Source organism: Macrobrachium rosenbergii, chromosome 21 (assembly GCF_040412425.1).
Source record: "Macrobrachium rosenbergii isolate ZJJX-2024 chromosome 21, ASM4041242v1, whole genome shotgun sequence".
Classification (NCBI taxonomy): Eukaryota; Metazoa; Arthropoda; class Malacostraca; order Decapoda; family Palaemonidae; genus Macrobrachium; species Macrobrachium rosenbergii.
The window spans coordinates 64,495,856-64,515,442 of record NC_089761.1 but is presented as its reverse complement, the minus strand read 5'-3'; the positions used below and the strand labels follow the sequence as shown (position 1 = coordinate 64,515,442).

Sequence of the window (19,587 nt, the reverse complement as noted above, 5' to 3'; positions counted from 1 at the left end):
TGCCACATACACACCTACATGGGTAGGCTACTGGATGAACCCCAGCAAAAGAAACTGCCGCAACATCAGCTGCTTTATGAACTTACACACGTGACTCATCAGTAATACATCAAACCTCCAACACACATATCTATTTAATTCTATCTTGCCCTTCCGTTCCAGTACCTCTTTCACGGCCGCCACCCAGCCTTTTCTTGGTGCCTCTCACTACAAGTCCTCTCTTTCCACATGACCACAGTCATGGTCAGACTGGAAAAAACACTGGAAAGAGACCAGAACAGCATGAAAGATGCGTAACAAATGCACAGGTGAACAGTGAAATTTTTGTACATGTTAGTGAAAACAATCAAACAATCTAGCATACAGGAGCAAAAAAGACAGTTTATTGTAAATAATGCACTGGAAGAAAACATCACTGATTCTGGTTTTATAAAAGAAAGTTTCTCTAAGAACATGGGTATCAATTAAGGAATGTATAAACTTGATCCATTAACTTCAAAAAGAATTTGCAAGAAGTTTGAATTTTAAGTAAGGCAGCTGAGAGACGGGAAAAGGGAAACGGCCTCCCACAAGAATATCGGATTTGTAAAAGCTGACCTCTCACTAATGAGGGAAGGATTCTCCTGGCAAAACACGTGACAGATGCAATACTTGGTCTCCAATCGTCTGTATGTTCTTATGTACTGTCTTGCTGGTACATATATGTTGAATTTCTGTCACTTTGTATCAGTCCTCTGAAGATGGCTTAGCAATAAAGCCGAAGTCGGTCAAGATTTGCAACCGCTTTTCATTTCTTCTCCGTAGTATTTGATATATAAAAATCAGGTATCAAGTGTGATTATAAATAATATATATTATGAACGCGATACGTTTCGTGATAACATGAAATTCGCATGTAAAAATACGTAAATTTTGTCAAAATTGGATGTTGCAATAGCATCAAATAGGGAAATGTGCCGTGAATAAATACGAAATTTCATTGATAACTTTGTTTTTGTCACCGCAATAATAGCCAGGTGTCCCACAGCAAATAAGTATGGCTTAAAATAAAAAAAGACATAAATACGGTATGGAAACACGACTGGAACATTAATTTTGATGCAACGCGGGATCTTATCAGTATTCGATAAAACACCTGTTTTATTAGACTCGGAATGAGAGTGCTTGACATACTGCACGAACAAAAAACAATTAGAATCTATATTTACAATAGCGTACTGTAGATCTTACTCCTATGCACCAATACCTCTAACCCACTGATTCTTAAACTGGGGGGCGCGCCCCCATAGGGGAGCGCCAGAAGCTTCCAAGGGGGGCGCAAGCAGAGTTGCCAGATGGTGCCTATTATTTTTTTGATTTATGATGTTAATTACAATATTGCCAAAAACGTTATCACTGCTTCCATATATTTTCTAATTATATCTCAAAACATGCCAAAAATTCAAAATATAAGTCAATTTTAATTTCAAATCTTGTTCATGAATTGCCTTTTATTGTTATGTTAAGTATAATAGCATACAAATAGACAACATATTGTTTATAGATTATAGTTGGCAAAAATTTCAGGGGCAGGGGGGGCGTGGGATCTATACATAATGCAGAGAGGGGGGGGGCGCAAGGCAAAAAAGTTTAAGAACCACTGCTCTAACCAGACCAAGAGACGAGATGTTCGGAGAGCTCAGTTCAGTGAGACAGGCAACGTGTCATTCTGCTTCTGTGTTCCTCTACTGAACGCTTCACTTCGATGTCTCATCTGGTTCTGGTGTTTCTTTTAACGACGCTGAACATTTCTGGACAGCTTGGTCTACTCTTCGGGAAATAGCGAGAGGTTATGCATTAAATCGTAACAGTTACCAGTTTTGTTCAGGGGAAAAAAATGCGGCCGTATTTCACCCGTATGAATACATTAGGGCATCTCATAAAATGCATGCTTAGTCCGAAAAAAAATAACGCTGGTTCAAGTAATATTCTTATAAAACAATTTTTAATATTGCACACGCAAAATAATTTGTGGTTGGTGCATTTTTTCACTATTCTAAGTAAATGCATATATAACGAAGAGTGTGATTTACCATTAACATTGTTAGTGTTGTATGCCAGAAGCCTATTCCACATTTTTTGCAATAGAGTATGGTATGCCCATAATTGTTTTGTGTCTGAGTCTGTTACAGTCATCACTTTTTTCATCTTGCAGGCATCTACAAAAGTGATTACGTAATGTACATTTTCATGCTGAATTCTAACTGCATGTTTTTATCGTTTCAGGTGTGGTTCCAAAATAGAAGAGCCAAATGGCGTAAGAAAGAACAAACTAGAAAAGGTCCAGGTAGGCCCGCCCACAACGCCCACCCTCAAACTTGTTCCGGAGAACCCATCCCACCCGATGAACTGGAGAGAAGGGAGCGCCTGCGTCGGGAGAAGAAAGTCCTGAAGCAGTTGGAACGTCAACAGAGGAAACTGGCCCTGAAGGGTGTTCATGTCACAATCGAGCAGCTTCGTCAGGAGTACAACAACCAGCACCGTCCAGAGCCCGAAATTGACGTCGTGGGTGTCACGTCCGACTGTGACGACGACGATGACGAGGGCGCTCACGCGGCAGACTCCTCCTCTTCGAGGGATCCGCCTACGCCAGCGCCTCCTTCACCCATAAGTCCAGCCACGCCTCCAGCTAAGCGACCGAGACCATCCACGTTTTCCATCGCTTCGCTGCTCTCCCTCTCAGAGGCAGGGGATTCACCCGCGCTGCCCTCGGCTCCCTCGCAGGACGTGACTGTGTCACTAGTGAGTCTTGGGTCTGGGTCACCTGGCATCACCACCACCTCACCTTCAAACACCCTCACTCAGTGCTCCAGCAGGGGTCAAAATGACCCTTCTTCTTCCTCCTCCTCCTCCCCAAGACCCTCACCTACTGGGCCACTAGGGTTTCACATGGGAAACGAATTGGAGGGTCACGGACTTCTTCCCTCCTTACCTCCCTCCATAAGCATTAGCGTCCATAAACCTACGCCTATACCCTCTCCGGAGGGGCACTAGCTCAAGGAAGCCTCTCAACTTATTCACTTCAAATTCATTTCGTCCTTGGTTCCTCATTCACGCTCTCTCTCTCCTCCCCTGGCCTATCCCTTCTCACATCTTTCATTATGAATGCCTACTCCAACAGTCTAAGAGAGTAATCCCCAGGAGTACTCATTTATAATGCCTGAGAAGGCAAGTACTTGAGCGTCACCTTCACGGGTCCGATGGAAATAAGCTTTAGCAAGAATGTCTGTGAGTGTATATGAGCGTCGCTGCTGGATCCTTCACGGGGAAATTTTGTTGATCATCTCCTTGTTAGGACAACCGAGGACACTGTCTTTCGCAGTGCAGGTGCAATCGGCAGTTCTGAGTGGCTGGATGAGTGAAACTTGTTAACCCAACGATAACATGGACAATAAGTGATAAGATAATATCGTGCCATCTTCCAGAATGCCATTCTTGATCAGATTTGCTGCCAAACCCTTTGATACGCTATATAATATGTCCTGTCATGTAAATAATGTCTTACCTAACTGATTTCTTGAACTTGACCAACAAGTGATTTCCCTGGAAGATTCTGCTATGTAAATAGCCGGGTAGATATGTAGTATTTTATTTCGAAAACAGTGTGATATTAACTCTGTAAAATATGTCACACCTGTGTTACGAGTTGTGTTACCTTTTTGGCATCCCTAGGCAATTTTTGTTGGAAAGCATTATCAGAAAATTTGACAAGACATAACTTGATGATTTCCATAAAAAAAGAGAATCGTCCATAATAGTTGTGTTGCGTCTTCCACGTATTATTTCGATTGAACAATCCATTCAGTCTTCAGCCTAGATAAAAACACAGGTGTAAAAATATGTTAAATTCCCAATACGTTTGACGATTGTGTGTACACTAGTCGGGAATGCAATGCCTCTGGAGTCTCCACGTCTTAGCCTGTTCATGCCATATCTTACCTTAACAAAAGCATACCAAAAAGTTCAATGTGATATAACTTCCTTTTTTATGAGATGTTTATATCCTTACATATTTAATTTATTTCCTTCAACTTCTTCCATTTCAAGAGAGTTCCAAGGTATAGATTCTCAAACTTTTCAACAAAGGCTTATTTTACATTCATCTTGATTATTTATTTTCTTCATGTGGTGCTATTATGTATTATGGTTTTCTGACTTTCCCCTCTTCCACAGTATTCTTTCGAACAAGCATTCTGCCATTCCCTCTTACGGATGAGACAGTCAGTCACTCTCGATTTCTGTTTCAAACGAGCTAAAACAGACACGGCGGCTTCCTCTGACCCCAAAACAGTGACATAACTCGTAACTTGTGACCCCTGTTCATGTGGTGAATGTACAGTATACGAGGGTGTTCCCCTGGCTATCCAAAACCGGTGGTGGATCCAACACGGACCCCCTCTGTGGACGGGATATGAACCCCTTCGACCCCCCTCGTTGTAGAAAGTTGTCATTTTGATCCATCCTTGAACGGAAGCGATAAATCCGACGAGTCAGCGAGAAGACGAGAAAAGTGAAGCCTCTGCTCCATTGCGTTTTCTGGAGGGGCGTCTGAGTGCGGGGAGGGAGCACAGGACTCCTTCTCTCGCCACCTTCAGACGGCTCTCCAGAGTCAAGGAAGGAGACAGACGGCTGGCCAAACTTAATTCTAGGTGCTAGAATGATTATATTTTGTAGCTATATTTTCCTGTCACAATTATAAGGACAGAAATCCTTAGCCACTCTAATAAAACCGTGACAGAAAATGAAAGAGATTTTGAAAACACTCATTTTTCATAAAAACAGAGATGGAGACTTCTAATGATTTTAGGCTGGATTATAATGATCATAATATATTACTATGTAACGGAAACATTGTATATTTGTAACCTTAATTTAAGTCTAAAGGGTCTCATTAGTGGAATATCTTCATATGATTATTTGTGTAAAATCAGTTATTTAATGTACGGAAAAGCAATATACAATCTCTTCAATTTGTCAGCAAATAGTATAAACAAAAAATTACAAGCTGAAAAGGGCATATTGTAAAACTTCTAGGTTTTATTCACACTTAAAGCATAATGAACGCCACCACCTACATCACATAAAGACTCATACTTCTAGTAACGACTGAACTATAGGATGAAATAAAAGAATCAGATAACGCTTTTAAGGAGGACGAGAAACTACAAACCCAAAGAAAATAATCACACAATAATAAAATCTTCATACTGGAAATGTGAGCTCTGTACCAACACCTTTAGAAAAACAGATATGCACAAAACTGCAGATCCAAGTACGCGTACACACACTCACACGCACGTGTATACATATATATATACATATACATATATATATATATATATATATATATATATATACACATATACACATACACACATACATACATACATACACATACACATATAAACAACACTTCCGTTTCAGTAACTTAGATTAAGCTTTCGGGTTGCAGCAACCTGTCGGAAAACGTGCAGAACTGTAAAGCGTTGTAAGTTTTATAAGGATAATTTATTTGTGTCATAATTATTCCTCATGATTGGATATATTTATGTCCCAGTGTGTATGATGTATACGTAGATAATATGTAAATATAAATTACAATTATAACGACTTCCTTTCTGTCTACCCTACAATCGAGATAGCGATCTTCTGCGACTTCCTGCAAGAACGATTACCGCAAAGCGAGCAATTAGCCACCATTCCGTTGTCTCATTATGTGGAGATGAACCTCATTCAAATGCTGCAATCATTCACCCCATTCTTGCCTCTTCCAAAAGGACAACACAGTGTTAAATAAAGAATCTAGAAGCCTCACTTGAACATATTGTTCATTAGTACAAGCTGAACAAAAATTGATCTAAAAATTTTGGTCCAGATATTCATAAAGCTGTCAAAAACGTTAAGATCATTAATATTCCAAATGAAAGAGATATGATCTACCGGACAGCCACAGGAATGATTATTCTCGCCCAAATACGGAGAATGATTTGCATACGGGAACGTTCAACTAAAGACGATGACAAAGGCTCCAGAACCTTGAATGAAGACTCTGCAGATCATAAAATGTCAAATCTTATCACCACTTTTTTAATTTTGCTTGCAATCAAGATCTCAGATCTATAAAGAAAGACTGAATATTTTCTCACGACAAATCACTTCCATACGAAACTAAAACAGGTAAATTTAGTCTCAAAATTTTAACTGTTTTCAAAATGTAAACTATAACAATTAGATTCAAGGGTACGGCACAGGCTCAACAACCTCCTCCCAAAGTACCCTGAAACCTCAAAGGATAAACCATGTCAATAGGATAGCACTCCTATACAGGTATATATAATATATATATATATATATATATATATATATATATATATATATATATATATACTCGTATATATGGTAGTTAGATGACTGTGGTGGTCGCAAACAGTGTGAATAAGGCCTCATCCCTAGAGACATGCTGAGAACCGGAAAACTAACACCTGGCGTCATCAGCGATATTGGAAAAAGTATGACCAGAAATATATATATATAATATATATATATATATATATGTGTGTGTGTGTGTATGTATATGTATATATAGAATATATATATATATATATATATATATATATATATATATATATATATATATATATATATATATATATATATATATATATATATATATATATATATATAAAAGAAACTGATGTCACGATGACAAATGTTACATGAAAAAGTTTGGGTGTCTTTATTTAACATTTTCATTCAGTATTACAGTACATGTACTTCACTTTGATCCCTTGCGATTTAGACATCCTAAGGTAATTACAGAAAAAGCTGAGAGTTTCTCTCACAATAAAAAAAAACAGTTCTTGAAAAAACCTCGTTGTTAAAAGGCATGGTATGTTACAGATGTTAAAGAGATAAGATATACTGAATGAACTTGAATTCCAGTCATTTCGTAATAATGATGATAATAACAGCAGCAAACAAAAGGGTATTTATTACACCGTTTACCTATTCGAGGTTGACCAGCTTCCTTCTGCAGAAGGGGAATATCTCGCAAATATTAGCTCTCGAGCGAAAGCTACCAATCCCAAATATTTCTAACAATATCGGTATCTAGATTCACGTGTTTCCTATTAGACCTTTCCCGAAATACTAAATACTCCAAAGTAAAAAAGAAAAACAGTCAAAAAGAAAATTTGTCACACATCAACATCACGCTGAGGCTTCTCCCACCCCTTGCCATCGGATCAGTATACTCAAAATCTCGGAGAATGGTCCAGGAACCATGTCTGAACTTCAGGGAAAGATTTCTGGATACGGTTTAGTGACATCAACTAGTCATACACCTATCCTCACTGGGTACTGATTCTGATCTGGATCATCATCAAAACCCAGCGAACTAGTCTTTAGCCAAGTGCTCAACTTCACCAACAGTCCTTTTACTAAATTTTTTCTAAGGGCATTTTCTAAAATAAAAATTTGAATGCAGATCCCAACCAGAATCCGGACAAAATTACTGGGCAATCTATTCTTAGTTGTTAGTTTTTGACAACATCAACAGCATTAATAATAATAATAATAATAATAATAATAATAATAATAATAATAATAATAATAATGCATAGCTACTGATGGTAATTAATTTATAGTACAAGGTAAAGAGTTTTCTTCCTCGTAGCATCATCCTTTCGGCGCGAACGGTCATGAGATACTGAAGTTGTGTTTGCTTAACTTTTATTGTTACTGAAACTGCCACTGATTAACCGAGCTCTACTGAGCGCATCGATAGACTACCCGCTTATTCTCGAACTTCGTATGCAAAGAACTTTCGTCGACAGCTGTACTACCCTACGTGTATTTGAAATCACAAAAATTCTCATTATGAATCTTCAATGAAACACACCTGCTGTAACTTTGTTGCCCTATCATTCGTAAGGAAAATGTATTTAATTTTGCCTCCCTAAAATCTTCAAACTCAGCTACAGGCACCTCAAGGTAAACAGCATCACAGTCACCAACAACAACAATAATAAAATGTTAACAAAGAAACATAAACTATAGCTGCGCAATATGTTTTCATTCCGGTATTCTAATTTCATCTACTCGGTTTTAATTTTCAAATACTCCATTACTTAGGCGATGGACCGTTCACGCTATAAAGTAATAGCACTCGAAAACACAAGGCACCGCCATGTTTATCTTCTAACTGCCGAATTAACGATAAGCCCTCCTGTGTCAGATCAAGAGCATCTTGACAGAATTTGCATTCGTAATTCTCACAATTTGCGTCGCTACTTCTACTTTACCTTACAGTGCGTCTTTATTATTTCCTTCGAAGGCTGCTGGTGCTCCATCACAAACAGAGCTTCTTGCACTTCCCTCCTTCCATCATATTTTTCCAACTGACATGACTTTTTCACTGATCTCTATCCTCCTCCTCCCCCTGCTGCTGCTGCTGCTGAACGACACCTCGACCTAGTCAAAGCACTGGTTCATCCTTACACCTTTACTAAAATGTTGCATGTCTATCATATTTATACCTTTTTTAATTATCCTTTTTGCACAACAAACGAGTATTCTTCGTGGACACTAATTTGGCCTAACAGTTTTTTCATTTTTCGTGAACATGACTACGTGGAGACGATTTGGATCAACAATTCATCCATAATTTCTACTTTTACTTATCTAACGCCCATGGAATCCAAGATTCTACTGCTACCACAGGAGTATAGAAAAGGAGTATAGAAAAAAAAATTTAACTCAGACATTCCTCAACAAGGCTAGCGACTATGTAAGCAGAAGGTACAGGCCAAGAACCGATGTTTTGTTGTTTAAAATTAAATCCTAGTTCCAGCAATTTTCGGGAAAATGTGAGAGGTATCCATACGTAGTCTTAGTAATAAAAAAAAATTCCTGATTAGTTAGCACCGCTCTATAAAATGATCCTAAAACCGTTTCGTAGTTCGTCTTCTCTTAACCGTCACACAGAGCGTTACAAATGTCACACCTGCGAGTGAGAGGCAAATATAACACAGATCGATCAGTGATTTATCCTTCCGATGAAACTGAATTCGACAGATCGCGGCATTACGAAAAATAAGACAAAATATATGTTCCACGAATATGTGGCTATTCATTATTTACTGGTCTTCAAAGTTATTTCTTTCACGTAGCATTGAACTTGTTTGAATATTTAGATGTTTTCTCCCACAATGTTTGAAAATTTACATGTTTTCTCCCATAATGTTTAAGAAGTATTTGCAAAGAACGTTAATTAAATACATTAATTTATTTACAAGCTATATGTTGCCTTACGTTATAAAGAAAAGCTAATGTCAATAAACAAAAAGAAGCAAAGGAAAGAACTGACCGTAAAATAATTCATTTGTCTCAGCTTCTTCTTTTATTTCATTTGTGTCCATCCATTCGTTTTGCTCCAGTAAATTAGTATTTCTTAATTTTTCTAATTCTCTCTCTCTCTCTCTCTCTCTCTCTCTCTCTCTCTCTCTCTCATCAAGAGAGCGAGAAAGGTAAAATGCAAGATAGAATACTTATGGAAGAAGAGAGCAGAGTTAACAGCTTCCTCTACCCTATAGTGACATTCTAATGATGTCAAAGAATTCTCCCCACCTCATACCCAACTAGGACTTTTGGAAAAGTAATCGGATGCATGATCCCTAATAAGGATACTGTCAGGTTGAGCAGTACACAAAACTGTTTATGCCAAGGTGTTCGTTATTGAGTTAAAAAAAAAAAAAAAAAAAGAGGGATAAACAAACTTTCTGGAACAGAAACCAAGGTTTCAGTCTAACAGAAGAGAAAGGGCGAAAAAGTACTATAATAGCTTAATTTATTTCAAGTCTGGTGTGAAAGTTTGTGTGTTAACAAATGAGATATTACCCTGTTTGAGAGAATAATCAAATGGGAAGAAATAATTTCATATAGGAAGAAATTACGCATAAAATAGTTGGACGCACAGCCCAAATGATTAAAATCTTTTACATATTCTAGAAGATCAACACTATAAATCATATTTAATGGGCATCATGTTGGTATCAAGTTATCACCTACAGTGAGGCATCAACGAACTGCCTAAATACACCTAAAGATAATTAATTTTGACTGCTATATCACTGCTCAGTCAAAAGATGACATATCCATTCTGAGAGAGAGAGAGAGAGAGAGAGAGAGAGAGAGAGAGAGAGAGAGAGAGAGAGAGAGAGAGAGAGAGAGAGAGATACACTTCAAATGTTACTACTCAGTTCCTTGCGACAGATGGAATGCCTGCGCAAACAAATTACATTAGAAAGTCTGACTAGAGAAATCGTCCAGACCTTACAATAAAATTATGGATGAGGGACAATAAACATTAACTGAAGTGATTTATGAAACTTGATGTTAGCTGCATACATCTGAATTACTTTTTAAAACCAATTTTTATATTTAAGTTTCTAAGTTTCTCTGAATCTACCTCGGAGTTTTCAACAGGAAAATTTTCCTTGCCAAGATCAAGTCAAGAAAATAACGATTTGAACTTGAAAATAGTCTAATGGTGAAAAGTCACTTACTAATATAGTGAGCATGAGTTTCCAACTGAACTGGTAAATGCAGGCTACATTCATTAAAAGGACTATTCCCAATCAATGTGTGGCCAAGCTAATTTAAGTTGTATAAATTAATATGATCAATTTAGACAATTTCAATAAATATTAAGTATTCATGAGAAATTCCTTTCCAATGTAATATAACTAATATGTAAGATCAGTAGTATTCTTCGTCTTCGAGATAGATCAGATTGTCTGAAAATAAAAAAAAATACGATACGGTGTCCGAAAGGCGTCGTTGTGTGTGTGTGAGAGAGAGAGAGAGAGAGAGAGAGAGAGAGAGAGAGAGAGAGAGAGAGAGAGAGAGAGAGAGAGAGAGAGAGAGAGAGTTCATATGAAGCACATAAACGATTATGTTGAGGAAGCCCCTATTCTGTTGCATTGCTGTCTCGCCTAAGGAGTGATATGATGAGTTATGAAGACTGAGTACAAAGTCACATTCCACACCCAGACCATAATGCACCTGGCTTAGCGGTTCATTTGGTCACATTCCCTGCGTTTATTTATTACGTGACATGAAACCTTCTGAATCTCTATTTACAGTTCTGCCACATTTTTAACAGGGGTGCATTAGAGACTGGATTCAGCCGCTTCATTCGTATTGCAAGTAAGAGTAGATAGCCTATTAACAGTCAATGAATGAATGGTTGCTTATGGTGCGCGCCACTTATTCTCCTAACATCTGTAGCAACAACGATATAGATAAAAATAACGACGTACTAGATTATACTGTGCGGGAATGCATTTAGCTGAGGAGGCATTACTTGCTTGCCACCCTACAGCTGGGATAAAAGTATACCTTAGTTTAACCAGACCACTGAGCTGATTAACAGCTCTCCTAGGGCTGGCCCGAAGGATTAGACTTATTTTACGTGGTTAAGAACCAATTGGTTACTTAGCAACGGGACCTACAGCTTATTGTGGAATCCGAACCACATTATAGCGAGAAATGAATTTCTATCACCAGAAATAAATTCCTCTAACTCTTCATCAGCCGGCCGGGGAATTGAACTCCGGCATATCGAATGACAGCCCGCAGCTCTACCGACTCACCCAACAAGGAGCTACAGCTGGGATAAACTTTGAAATAATAACCACGGGTCAAGATTTCATTGCATTTCAAATGATTCTCAGGAAGACCCAGAGTCTAGATTAAGTGTCTCACCGCACTCAATTAAAAGGAGGAATTGAATACTGTAATAAATCTCACGCGCAGTTCTGACAAGGAAGTCAGGTTCTCAAACACATTAAATTACGCCAGTAAAATTAATAGTACCTTAATAGTACCTTCCGACCCAAGACGGGTTAACAAAAAATAACCGCCGTCAAATATATTTGCAAGGCCAGCATGCTCGAAACGTCCGCTGGAGAAAGAAGGAATTAAAAAAAATTGCGTTTATTAATTATTAATTGATTCAAATGCTGGATATTTACGTTATGACCACGCTGGTCATCAGTTCCAAGATTACACATTTTTTTAAGAAGTTTGCAAATCCCTAAGTCGGGTCTTCGAGAAACAAAGCACGATGAATTTGAAGCCTCGATTGCACTACCAAGTTCCATTACCTGAGTCACAGTTCACGAAGGAACGTCGACCACAGTGGACAGCAAAAAGAACCCTCTCAAAGAGATTTTCAGCGGCATTTGAAAAAGTATATCTTAGTTTAACCAGACCACTGAACTGATTAACAGCTCTCCTAGGGCTGGCCCGAGGGATTAGATTTATTTTACGTGGCTAAGAACCAGTTGGTTACTTAGCAACGGGACCTACAGTTTATTGTGGAATCCGAACCACGTTATGGCGAGAAATGAATTTCTGTCACCAGAAATATATTCCTCTAATTCTTCATTGGCCGGTTGGAGAGCGGCATTTTAAGTAATATATACTTCACTAAAAGAAGAATATTTTATGCCTTAGCTCTATAAAGCCTATTCATTTTATTCATTCGTTTCATTTCCATAATCTCTATTAAGGCCTAAGGTTAATGTATGCATTTAGCCGTATTGATCATTCTATTCCTTGACTGTTACATATCTTTTTTTTACCTCTACCCCTCTTTAGATTGTAAAAATTTATTTCTCATCATCTTCAACGTCGAAATCAGCACTGCCATATTTGTCAAACCGTACTTTCTGCTGAGAAATGTGAAAAGAAATTCATTTCACATAAATGACGAATGGTACCAAGGCATAAAAGAGATCGTTTTTATATACCAACTTGAAAAATAAATTTAGTTGTGAACTCATAAACCCTTCGACGTGTTATGACACTGGGAATGATAAACAAATGTTTATCGCTATTTGGCAGTGGTAGTTGAAATACGTCGGACAAATAAACTTTCGACCTAACATTTGTCGGTATCCTATCGTGTCTCGCACATGCTATGGATAATCTGAGATGTATGAGTTAATTTGGAATTGGAATATGGGGAAATTCTCATTGATGCCTATTTTTCCTAAAAGTTTGCTTTTACTGGTGACGATGGATGGACGAGTCATTCAGCGCAGTAATGAAATGTGAAAGAAGTTCAAAAATGACATGAATGATAGGAAAAGGACGAAGTTAAATTACTCAGAGCATAATAATATCAGCAAGGGGTTAAAATCAAAACTTTAAAATATAAACGCGTAGAAATGGCTAAAATTAAAATTTCCACAATATTTAAACTTAAAAAAATTTCACATTTTCTATGAATCGGCATCATCCGAAAAATCGGGGAAATAGGCTTGCCAGCAAACCCATATCTACGCTAAGTGGCACCATATCGATGGCAGTTGACCAGACTGCACTCAAGAGCCATCGGGGCGTCCTACAAGGCACTTTCTAGAGCGCCTCTGCCCTGATTAAAAAGTTGTGTGTTACGTACGTTTGGCCATTTCATTGCCTACTTAAAATTACATTTGAGTTGAATACGAAAGGCCAAAAGGGAACAGTTGGTTGGGCATTTTTGTAATTCTTGTTATTAACAAAGAGAGGAGAAGACCAAATATGGGTCCTGATGGGTCGGTACATATCAGAGTGAGCCTCTGCACCATCCTCTTCATTACCTTTACCCTTAAATGTGTGGGGACCCATAGGAAGCAAACAGATTTTGATTAAGGCAAACCAGTATGAGAAGCGACACTAAACGATGTAAGGAATGTATGCATACATAACCCACTACCATATGAAGGAAGCAGCAGGGTCCGGCAGCCGTACCAATTCAGGAAGATCTCAGCAACAACTGATCACAACCATCTTTTGGTTTAGAGCCATCTGTATAGATACCGAAGTCCTTTTATGTTAGCGATCGTATACCAAGAAATTTGCTTGTACCTGTTGAGATAAATTCTTATTACTAATGTTAGTTGAGCAACATTTCGTCTCTGGAAGTTTAAGGGCAAGCACCGGATTAATAAGATCCTTTATCTTCAGTTGCTCTTCAAGTGGAATATGGAAGGGCTTCGTGGAGTTTGATTTATATATCTCTGCTCAGAGATTTTATCAAATAAATTCTTTGGAAAACTTCGGGCCCTTGTTAGATATCTAAGTCCCAATTCGTCTCTGTGGAAATCCAGCGGTTGTTGGCGAGTATCAACATAAATAATTTCAACATAAGTACTGAAAGCTCCTCAAAACATACAGATTCTGAAGTTCTGTTTTATCCGTTGAGGGTAACGATTGATGACAACAGGAATCACCACAACTCATTATTGTGAGAAAAGAGGAGTGATGACATCACACGCAGCATAGCAGCTAAAACCAGGCCAGTATTATTATGTAATCACTGCTGTTGCTACTGGCTGTCGATGGTTGTCACAGTTATAATAATAATAATAATAATAATAATAATAATAATAATAATAATAATAATAATAATAATAATAATAATAATAATAATAATAATAATGGAAAGAGAAACCCACAAGATTCCTGTGTATAACTTGTTTACTTGTAAATATGTACATGTTACTTTAAAACTCGTGAAAGTACTCGAGTTTTAAAGTAACATGTACATATTTACAAATAAACAAGTTATACACAGGAATCTTGTGGGTTTCTCTTTCCATCTTCAGAAGAAAACTGAAAGAAGTTTTTGTTTGGTTCAATAATAATAATAATAATAATAATAATAATAATAATAATAATAATAATAATAATAATAATAATAATAATAATAATAATAATAATATCAGTCTCACCAGACAGAGCCCTAGTAAGGTGTCACAAAATCTTGACCGTCAAGAATTATGAGAAACAGTACCTTAAAAGAGCCATATCTATAGCACACTTGAAGAAAATCATACGTGAGTTTATTTTTGCAATATATATTTAATCGGGCGCTTTCCAAATGATATCTGATTTCAATTAAAAATCATTTTTCGATTTTAACATGAATTCAAAGGGATAATAGCCGAGTGAAAAGCAATGGCAAAAACCGTATCAGTAAGGGTACATACATGAATAAACCATCAACATATACAGTAGGTCTTCAGCAAAAGGACAACATTTATTCAAGAGGATATTCTGTTTCCACTTCTTTATTAAGTTGTATTTAATAGGTAAAAATATCAGTCAGTAAGTTATGCATCCCGAACCTCCTCCAAACCATTTGCTAACGAAGAAGAGGTCAGTTTGATGGCTTTTTGGCGATATTAAGAAAAAAACCAATACCGTGTGCGATAGGTACCTAAATTTTGAAATGTTTGTCAGTTTCCTTTCACCACATAAGGATTTGCTAAGAATAAAAATAAAAATAAAACAGTCGCTGATAAAAATAGCGCGGAAAGGTAAACAAGCGATGAGATTCCGCGAACGAGAATAAACAGAAGATAATGAGTGGGAAGCCATAATATCAGAAATAGAACAGAGGAAAGAGCAGTCTCCCAAGAAAAAGCCTGAGAATCGCGGCCTCCGTTTTAATGAAAAGCAGAGCCTGAATGCCTGACAAGTTAGAAGCTTTCCTTTGATATTCTATTTAATCAAGTCCATCACCCGAAAGGAAAGAAAAAAACTGTCGTTCATGCAAAATGACCGCTGTTCTCTCCTCCCTGACTTCCAGATATGAATAATAGAACAGACGTGATTTAATTCGAAACAGTTTCCATGACAGGCATTATTATGAATGATGTGTCTCTGCCCTGTTATCACGGACCAACTCCGAAGGGATAAAAAGGGAAACAAGAAGAAGAAGAAAGAGAAAGAAAAGTTGTGTTTTGTTTAGCTTCATCAGGGCCAATGGCAATATATCAACAGTCGAGGAGATTTTGGGGAACGCGTCTTGACATGTTATCCCTGCAAAACTGCGACCCAAACGATAAATTTCAATATCACGAACCCTATTCAACATGCGACCACCGCCGCTCCAGATTACAAGCCAGCCAGCTACCAGAATAAATTAGCTCGTGTGTGTGCATGTCGCTGCGCTCAGCCCCTCTCTCCCTCCCGTCTCCTTTATTTCGGAGAAAACGAGAACAACGAGAATGTTTCCATTCTGGATATTTGAAAAGGGGGATGGCTGACTGATTTAGCTCAGTAAATTTGCATCGCAACTGAAAAACGGTATAATGATAAGAATAACAATAACGACTATCATATTTATTGTAAGTACCGAATTCATCAATATAATGATCATCAGAAGAGTAGTAGACGTATTAGAGACGTAGTAGTAGTAACACTGTCATCATCACTTTGTTTAAGCACATTTCCTGATATACAGTAGGCTACTGGGCGGTAACTAAAAGAGACATCTTTAATCTATAAAAACTTCCTGTTGTCGAGGAGCGAAGGGTCGCAAACCTTACGCACAGTCCTGTTTCCTTCCCCGCCAAGGACGAATGGTTTCTCACACTCTTTAACGCTGTTTGTTACTGTAACGTAGGCTTGGATCTAGTTTGTTGACTCATCCATCGTCTAAATGGGATTATAAAATTTAGGGACAGTCCAAGCACTGGCACTTCTGGGTCATCCAGCTGCACATACGAATAAATAATGAGGACTTTCATGTAAAATCCCAAATTTCACTTAACTTTCCATGGTTACTCATAATAATTTCATTAGCCATTCATTACACCTATGGTTTGTCTAAAAATTAATCAAGCAAATAAATTAGGAAAAGGAGAATACAGGAGTTAAGAAAATATATAAATTAATGTATAAATAAGGAGAATCAATTATGAAAGTCATTCATATCTCTCTTAAAATCTTAGTCTTAAAAAACTGATGAGTGCATAAATGTCCGCACCCTCTCCCTAAATTCCAGACAAGGATGTCCCATCAAGATGGACTCGCCGTTGCTGGTCACTATGCTTACAACGGTATACCAAAGTATGCGCAGCTGGCAACAACTCATCACTGTGGGCAGCACACTCAAGGTATGCCCGTTTCTCAGCCTGCTTAAAACAATTTCGCTCCTCCTATTCGTTTTGAGGGAGAGCGACCAGTAAGTACCCCATGCTGCTCCCTATGCTTTGTTTCCCCTACTGTTGCTGGCTAGGAGAAGGAAGACCATCTCTCTTGCCATATCCTTCAAACATCAATGCATGTTAGCTTCCCATTTTGCCTGCAGTTTTACCTCGTGTACTTCATCTCCAAGCACAACAGCGCAGCCAACTCTTCTTGCTGATTTAGTGCCATCTGTATACATCCTCGCCTGAACCCTATGCTTTTTATTACTATTTCTGGTTTAATTCAGGGTGGAATAGATGGAGGTCGCACGTCATTAATTTTCTGACGCTGAGTTATTTCACCCTCAAGATTCTCTAACAATCTTATCTGGAAGGGTTTTGAGGACCTTGCTCCAAGCCTCCCTCTTTGTGTTCCATTCCCCAATGACCTCGAAGGCTGGACTCTTAGAGGAAGTTTTTAGTCTTACAATTTGACACAACCCAAGCTCCTGTCTTCTGAGCTCTAAAGGAATTTCGTTACAGCCAACATGTAAACTTTCTACTGGCGATTTTCAAAAATCTCCAAAGAATAGCCGAAGGCCAATCACAGGAAACCAGTTGATAAGGAGAAGGCTATTACTTTTTAAGTACCATGCCATTAGGTTGCAGACAGAGCTCTTGAGCTCGTCTGATCTGTAACCAGTTGTCTGATAGTCATCCTTGTTTTGGTTTTGACAGCTGTAAATGATACAGAGAAACAAAAGCAAAAAATATTAATTTTTGGGGGGGTAAATGATTTCCATACCAGAAACGCAATAAAACCACAACCACAGTTCACACACAAATGAACAACTGTCACAAAAGGCTGGTAAAAGTTGCAGTAAGTTTTATAGACACTTAACATTATATGATTCTTTGTGCTGTATAAAAATAATTGACAAAGTGTTCACCGTTTATATTAATGGCTGATATTAATGGCTGACAGCTACGTCTAAATGACTTAACTTCACGAACAAAAAAGAATTCACCTGCAAAAGAGTTAAAATAAATCTTGATAAAAATTGTACTTGGAAAATTAACAGATAATAACCCAGATGAAAATGTGCTGAACTTTACACAGGGGTGCAAATTTATCGTGGTGCACCATCTTGATATATAGACATACATACATACATACATACATACATACATACATGTATACATACATACATACATACATACATACACACACACACACACATATATATATATATATATATATATATATATATATATATATATTAATATATCTTGTGTATATATACATTTCAGTAAATGTTTTCGTACATTTGACATTAAGATAATGGAAATCTCGAAAACCCAAAACCTTAGAAACGCGAGGTTATGAAATAAATCTATCAGCCAGTCGATCCAACACTTGCAAACTAAAATGAACTTTACTGAAGGTTTCGTATGAAGATACAGAGATAGCGTGTGGCATCATCACTATCATCAGTTCTCATCAACTTTCCTCTCATGGAATCTATCAGGGCTTGTTTAAGTGTGCATACTGTTATCATCCATCCAATTCGGCACCAGCAACAACCTTTCTTCTGCCCACTGACCTTCCACTGGCTCTTTCCAAAATTGCTTTCACATTTTCCAAGTATTGCATACTTTTGCAGTCTGAATTTTACTTTTCTTTCCTCTGTCCACTTAAGTATCATGAACTTCTAGTTGTATTTTGTATTTACCGATATCTTAAAACACGCAGACGCGCGCACTCACACACTCACGCACACATACACACGAGTATTTTTTACCCGGTTGCGTGAAGATCCACCAAGAGACGCCTTCAACAAACGTTTAAAATTTTGCTGCAGTTTATACTTAGCGATGTCTTTCCTTAGACATGGGATGCAAAAAAGAATTTTTTATTGGGAAGGAATAGAGGTACAATTCAACAACACTTATGAACATTCTTAATATCTTTATCATATCCAACCTTTAATTCAAGATTATTATTTTTCTCATTTTATATTTTGCGAAGCAACAGCTACTGCTCCGTGTCAACAAGATATGCCAGAATCATTATTCATATATTATTAGCCACCTAAGGTAAAACTACTTTCAGGTGTTTGTGAACTCCAGCTTCTTCACACCACCCGATTTATCGATTTGTATACTCAGGATCGATACCTGGGAAGTTGTATGAAATGTATTCATTGAGCATTCATATTTCTTTAAGACATCTCCTTCTGCATCGCTGTTGCGGAGATGCATTCTTTCATTTTTAGCACCTTCGAGAGAGTATCTGCTAATTACATTTCGGACCAAGTGCTTTCCTTAATTTCCACCCGAGAGAGCCTTTAAATCTGCTCATTTGACCTCACTTTTCAAGGTTATTTACATAATGAAATGACCCTGGCGCCCCTTCCCGCTTGGATGCAAGATGCGCACTCTTCGATAAGCTTTACAACCTCATTTAATCATAATTCATTTAACCCCTCTCATTCTCACTTCTTTTTCTTTCACTTTCGCCAATTCCATTCATGAATTCTCGTAGCCAGCATCACATTTCATCCATTCCATTACCATTGAC

The 19,587-nt window shown here is 37.7% G+C and overlaps 1 protein-coding gene across 1 annotated transcript in view; it reads left to right on the top strand.

Annotated features, from left to right (window-relative positions):
• LOC136850254 (homeobox protein unc-4 homolog) overlaps positions 1-5,649 on the top strand; it is a 69,271-nt gene extending 63,622 nt beyond the window's left edge. The window contains exon 3 of the mRNA XM_067123925.1: positions 2,266-5,649. Coding sequence (XP_066980026.1) covers positions 2,266-3,033 — 768 coding nt within the window. The 3' untranslated portion in view covers positions 3,034-5,649. The remainder of the gene's footprint in view (positions 1-2,265) is intronic.
• The last annotated feature ends 13,938 nt before the right edge of the window (positions 5,650-19,587 follow it).